Source organism: Notothenia coriiceps, unplaced genomic scaffold (genome assembly GCF_000735185.1).
Source record: "Notothenia coriiceps isolate Sejong01 unplaced genomic scaffold, NC01 NC01_scaffold00015013, whole genome shotgun sequence".
NCBI classification, from domain to species: domain Eukaryota; kingdom Metazoa; phylum Chordata; class Actinopteri; order Perciformes; family Nototheniidae; genus Notothenia; species Notothenia coriiceps.
Window position 1 is genome coordinate 53791 of NW_011347714.1, and position 1988 is coordinate 55778.

A 1988-nucleotide genomic window follows, 5' to 3' on the forward strand; every position below is an offset into this window, starting at 1 on the left:
GGGGGGGGGGGGAGCCTCGCTGCGTGGAAACGGCCCGCTGAACGGACCTCTGTCGCCTGTCAGCTCAACTTAAATGATGCCGTTTAAAAACATAAAAAATAAAGGGCGGTGCCGGCCGTCAACGGCCCGCTGACGACGGGCCGTTCTGTGATTTTCCAGAACACACAGATGGCCAGTCCGCCCCTGGCTGGAGGTGAAAGGAATGAGCCCTTTTACAGCCTTTTTGGAGAGGTGGGGGAACTCCGTCTCCACAGACAGCCAAAAGTGTGCAAGTGACACTTTACTCGTCTTTCTCTCGTTATTTTTTTCTCACACTGCGCTAGGGCTGCTCGATTATGGCAAAAATTGTTTGCAAAAAACTGTATGTTTTTAACAGTTGATTACCCTGAACTTTAAGTATAATTCAACTGAAAAACCAAAACAAACAAAAACTATTTAAAAAAAAAAAAGTAATAATAAAAAAATAATCTTTTTATTTCGATTACGTTGTTTTCGTAATCGTTGCAAGCCGTAATCGCGATTAAAATATGATTAATTAAGCAGCCCTACGCTGTGCCTCCCCTGAAGGTCTCTGGCGCCCCCCCAGGGAGGCGAGCCTCACACTTTGAAAACCGCTGACATAGAGTAAATCATTGCATACATAACATAACAAAGCTAGGGTCATTTAGTGGACAAATATAACAAATACAGATCAGAATGGCATGTTTGAGTCCGTAAAGTAGGGACTGTAGAGAAATGTCATATTTGTCTGATTTGACTTTGTTTTCTACTTAACTGTTTTGTTTGGAGTCATTTTGTTTTTGTTGTGTTCTCCCAAAATTCTTTGTGTAAATATTAAAAGACTGAAATGTCAGTTTAATCCAACGGTAGTCAACCACACTATTGCTTTGGAGATTGAGAGCTCATTGCTTTTTTCGTTTAGGACATACAGAGGATGCTGTGGCCTCAGAGGAGCGACTGTGCTCACGAGTACCCGAGTGTTCCCCCCGCTCACCTGCTGCCAACCTTCTACCTTCCCCCTGAAACACAGGGCCTCAGGTCAGTGCACATCCCACGATTGTGCTGGTTGAATTTTTCCTTAATCATATTCAAAATGGCAGCACACACCAAATCCAGTTATACTGAAAAGAATCACCATGTGCGTATTTTAGAGTTTTTTTTATCAAAACATTGCACTTAAAAATGTTTGTTTATACACAGCCCAGTGGCAACTCTCCTCTATGGGAGCAGTCCTCCTCTGACGGTAGCTCTGCCAAACTGTGGTCCCGTTCCCCAACCATACCCAGCCCTCCTGCCTGCTTCAATAGACTGGCCTCTGGAAGAAAAGAAGCTCCCAGATCCCTCTGCCTCCCAGGTGTGTGTGTGTGTGTGTGTGTGTGTGTGTGTGTGTTTCCCTTTCCTCGGCCCCGTTTTTTTTCTTTTTTTTTTTTTTTTCCTTTGGCGATTGTATCCCTCTGCAGCATTGTGCAATTAGACGTTGATTGAGGGTTGGGTTCTTCAACAGCTCTTGCGGAAGGAAATGAAAACAAGTATTGGAAGCGCGATAAGAGACCTCGGTTAGACGAAGGTCGCAGTAGGAGGTGATGCATTGGACGTCCTTAGACATTTGTGTGTTATCACTGTAATTACCTAAGCCTATAAAGAAGACTTCCTCAGGTGTACGGTATGTTGTTGTAGTTTTATGTTCTCATCCCCATATCCTCAAGACGATTCGGGATGACGTGTACCATACTTAGGCTAGAGGCGCAAGAGTATAAGTCTGGCTTAGTGTTGTGTGTGTGTGTGTGTGTTTGGTGTGTGTTGTTTGTGTGTGCTGGTGTGTGTGTGGTGTGTTGTGTGTGTTGTGTGTGTGTGTGTGTGTGTGTGTGGTGTTGTGTTTGGTGTGTGTGTGTGTGTGTGTGTGTGTGGTGTGTGTTTGTGTTGTGTGTTGTGTGTGTGTGTGGTGTGTGTGTGTGGTTGTGTGTGTGTGTGTGTGTGTTGTGTGGTGT

At 44.7% G+C, this 1988-nt stretch overlaps 1 protein-coding gene across 1 annotated transcript in view; it reads left to right on the forward strand.

Annotated features, from left to right (window-relative positions):
- ttc17 (tetratricopeptide repeat domain 17) overlaps positions 1-1988 on the forward strand; it is a 25856-nt gene that overhangs the window by 8120 nt on the left and 15748 nt on the right. The window contains exons 12-13 of the mRNA XM_010774985.1: positions 923-1038; positions 1201-1354. Coding sequence (XP_010773287.1) covers positions 923-1038; positions 1201-1354 — 270 coding nt within the window. The remainder of the gene's footprint in view (positions 1-922; positions 1039-1200; positions 1355-1988) is intronic.